Source organism: Melitaea cinxia, chromosome 7 (genome assembly GCF_905220565.1).
Source record: "Melitaea cinxia chromosome 7, ilMelCinx1.1, whole genome shotgun sequence".
NCBI lineage: Eukaryota > Metazoa > Arthropoda > Insecta > Lepidoptera > Nymphalidae > Melitaea > Melitaea cinxia.
In genome coordinates this window covers 12,901,318-12,905,091 of record NC_059400.1, presented here as the reverse complement: position 1 = coordinate 12,905,091, position 3,774 = coordinate 12,901,318, and the positions used below count along the sequence as shown (strand labels likewise).

Sequence of the window (3,774 nt, the reverse complement as noted above, 5' to 3'; positions counted from 1 at the left end):
TTGGAAATTGTTTAATGTTTAGGTGCCTTATTTAAATACGTAGTACGTGATCAAAACAGCTTTTATTAATAATTAATTTAACTTTTTGAAGAGTCAGTTACCAAAATATATACATATTAAAGTAATATATATCTGTATATATATATATACATTATTAGCTAAAATTAGCTTTTGTGACTGATGTGTAGAAAAAAAAATATGAAATAAAATAATTACATTTATTACATTTAAAGGAAGAGGCGTAAAGGCAGCCTTGTCGGTAGAAGAGCAATCTCTTCCAGACAACCTTTGGGTGTACAAAGTCGACCTCAAAATAGTCGTATAAGAATACTTGATACTAAATCAAACTTATATTCATCTACTACAGAGCGTTCCTAGAACATAACGCTCATTTGCGACAAGATAGACATTTCTCAAAATTTATGATTTTTTAGTTAACAATACAGTTGTGTAGGAATAAATGCGCTCAATTTACTGTAAGAACGTCATTTCTCTAAGCTGTCCAGTAAGACAGAGAGCGCAGATATTCGCGTTTGTGCCGTTATAGTATTGTCCCTTTCGTTTCGGCGACTTGGGACAACATCGACATTATTTTAGTGGTGTTGTAACAGTGCGAGCGGCAGGTTGTACTTGTGCTCTTGAAGAACGTCATTTTTTACGTAATAACGTTATTGCCGGTAAGTTAATGAAAATGATTTTAATACAATTTACAAGAATAATGTGTTTAGTATAAATAAGTCGTTAGTGCTGATTATATTTCAATAATTCAGTATACGCATATTTCGTGTTATGACGATATCGCTGAGAAAATTAACAACCATTGGAGTATTATAACGAGTTATGACGTTTTTGTTAACAAAGAAAAAAATTAATTAATATTTCAAAAAAATATATCTACACTTATGCCATTACAATTTAAAATAATTTGCATTATTTATGGTAAAACTTAGCAACATTTTGTAATAAAACGTTTTAGAAGATAATTCGAGACACGTTTTCTTATTTATGTATTAATTTTATAGCACTTTTCTTGCATATTTTTTAGTCGACAATGGTGTTTCCACATACCTCAAGAGGCAAAAGAATTTTGGCATTGATTGACAAGCATAATAATTCACCCATTGAAGAGGTTACGCCTAATGATACCAGTATGTGCTTTTGGTTTCTTTTGTAATTATATTTGTTCTTCGCGTATCTATTATAAAACTAACCTATTACTTTTCAGGCGATGAAAAAGCTAACCAAACATCATACGAGGTGAAAAGTTTACCTAATGAGAGTAGTTCTTCTTGCAGCTCGTCACCTAATTCAAATTCATCAGCTGATTCAGACTCATCAGATGAAACGTTTATTGAAGGTTAGTGTTTTGTTATGTTACTGTAGTGAATTGCATTTGCTTACGAAGATCTAAAATTAAATACTTATTATGTTTACATTTATTTTGCAGATAGTGATGATTCTGTCAAAGATCCGATGTATATTCCACCTGAGCAACTTTTTCAGCAGAAACGTGCTGAGTTCATAGAGACAATTGAGTGTTCAACTCCATTACCATCTACTTCAACGGCAGATAGACTCATAACTTTTTCTGAACCCCCTCCTCTCCCTTACCAGCGTAGTCCTGAGTCGCTAGTTGAACAGAGAAATAAGAATTACACTGCAACTAATTTCGATAGCGTAAACCCATTGTCATCAACTTCAATAGAAAATAGTATCAAAGCTTCATCTCCTGCAAGTCCGAAGGCAAAAAAAGGAAGAAAACGCAAAAGGAATGAAGAAAATTGGAAGAGAAATGTAAACAAAATGCTGCGAAATACTGGTAAAGCTTATAAAAGTGCTAGCAATAAAATAAAAGAAGAAAGAAAAATTAAAGAACCGTGCGGAGATAAATGTCGTTTACAATGTAAATCTAAACTATCTGAAGATGAAAGGATGTTATTATTTAAGAACTACTGGGCGTTAGGTGATAACAAAAAACAATGGGAATACATTTCAAAGAGTATGTCAATCATTACACCAAAATATCGTTATATTCGTGAAGGAGGAATAAGAAAACCTCGTAATAAGAATCACGCATTTCATTTTAAGTTACCCGATAAATCAGTGAGAGTGTAAAATATTCTTTAAGAACACCTTAGGTATTAATGACCGGCCAATTCGCACCGTTTTAGAAAAAGAAGATCAAGTGGCAAATTGTCTATTGGCTGATGACAAGCGCGGTAAACACGACAAACATCCGCGGGTTGACGAAGCAATCAAAAATGGCATTCGTGAATACATAGATGCGATACCAAAAATCGAGTCTCACTATACAAGATCCAATACAAGCAGAGTTTTCATAGATGGAAGTAAAAATATAGCCGACATTCACAAAGACTATGTGGCAATTCAACAAAAAAAAAATTTACCTTTCGGCAATTATGTCCTTTTTTACAAAATATTTACTCAAGAATTTAATATATCTTTTTTTAGCCCAAAAAAGGATATGTGTGATGTGTGTGCTGCCTTTGAAAACTCTGATAATAAAGAAAACCTAAAAGAAGAACATGATAAACATCTGAAGGAAAAAGAACTATGTCGCGCAGAGAAGGCAAAAGACAAATTAAATGAAAATATTGTAACAGCGGTCTATGATCTTCAGGCTGTATTTCAATGCCCCAAAGGTGATGTATCAGTCTTTTATTATAAATGTAAGTTAAATGTATTTAATTTTACAATTTGCGATTTAAAAACAAACAAAGTAGAATGTTTTGTTTGGGACGAGTCCAGTGCTAATAGAGGTGTGAATGACTTAGGAACTTGCGTATACAAGTATCTAGAACAGATTTCGTTACTCAATAGTGATAAGAGTCTTGACATTGTCTTTTACTCAGACAATTGCGCAGGCCAGCAAAAAAACAAGACAATTATTGCAATATATTTATTCGCATTACAAAAGTTCCCTAACCTCCAAACGATTACACATAAATATCTTATAAAAGGGCATACCCAAAACGAGGGTGATGCAGCTCATTCACTAATAGAAAGACAAGTAAAAAAACTGCTAAAAGCTGGACCAATGTACACACCAGAAGCCTTTATCGGTGCTATAAAAATGGCTAGAAAAAACCCTGAACCATTTCATGTGAATGAGATGTGCACAGAAGATTTTGTTGATTGGAAAGATGCATGCACCCAAATGGGAGTCAATTTGACGAAGGACGAAGAAGGAAATTCAGTTAAGATTGGAAATATAAAAATTTTGAAGATTGAAAAGGATAACCCACGCATATTATTTTACAAGAACTCTTACGGAGAAGAAGAATTTAAAAAAGCAGAAATTATCAGAAAGAAGAAAAGGATTGACGTAAACGTCAAGAAAGCTTATGATTGTAAACCAGGCATATCGGACAGAAAAAAAGCAGATTTGTTAGATTTATTAAATAAAAACTTAATTCCGCAGTTCTATGCCCGGTTTTACAATTCTTTGTAGAGTTTAGGGCAATATTATGATTCAAACAGTATTTTAATAGTTGTTTTGAATTATTTCTAATTATAATTGTTAATACTTATTTTATGATAACCACTGTTTCTTTTTATAAAGATTTTAATATGACTGTGTTGTAGTTCACTTTTGATTAATATATTAATAAAGTTTTTTCAATATCATATTTTGTTAATATTACTTTAAGTTTACCTCAAATTTAAAGTTATTTTTGAGTGTAATGTCATAAGTCTAAATATTACAAAAATATTTATATATTTATCAGCAACAACGACATAAGTATTACCCTG

General features: G+C 31.8%; 1 protein-coding gene across 1 annotated transcript; it reads left to right on the top strand.

Moving 5' to 3' along the window:
- Positions 1–462: 462 nt before the first annotated feature.
- LOC123654873 lies at positions 463–3,472 on the top strand. The gene is made up of 6 exons (XM_045590734.1): positions 463–677; positions 1,046–1,148; positions 1,226–1,357; positions 1,448–2,111; positions 2,473–2,663; positions 2,982–3,472. The coding sequence occupies exons 2-6, from the start codon at positions 1,052–1,054 to the stop codon at positions 3,470–3,472; spliced, it is 1,575 nt and encodes a 524-aa protein (XP_045446690.1). The 5' UTR covers positions 463–677; positions 1,046–1,051.
- The last annotated feature ends 302 nt before the right edge of the window (positions 3,473–3,774 follow it).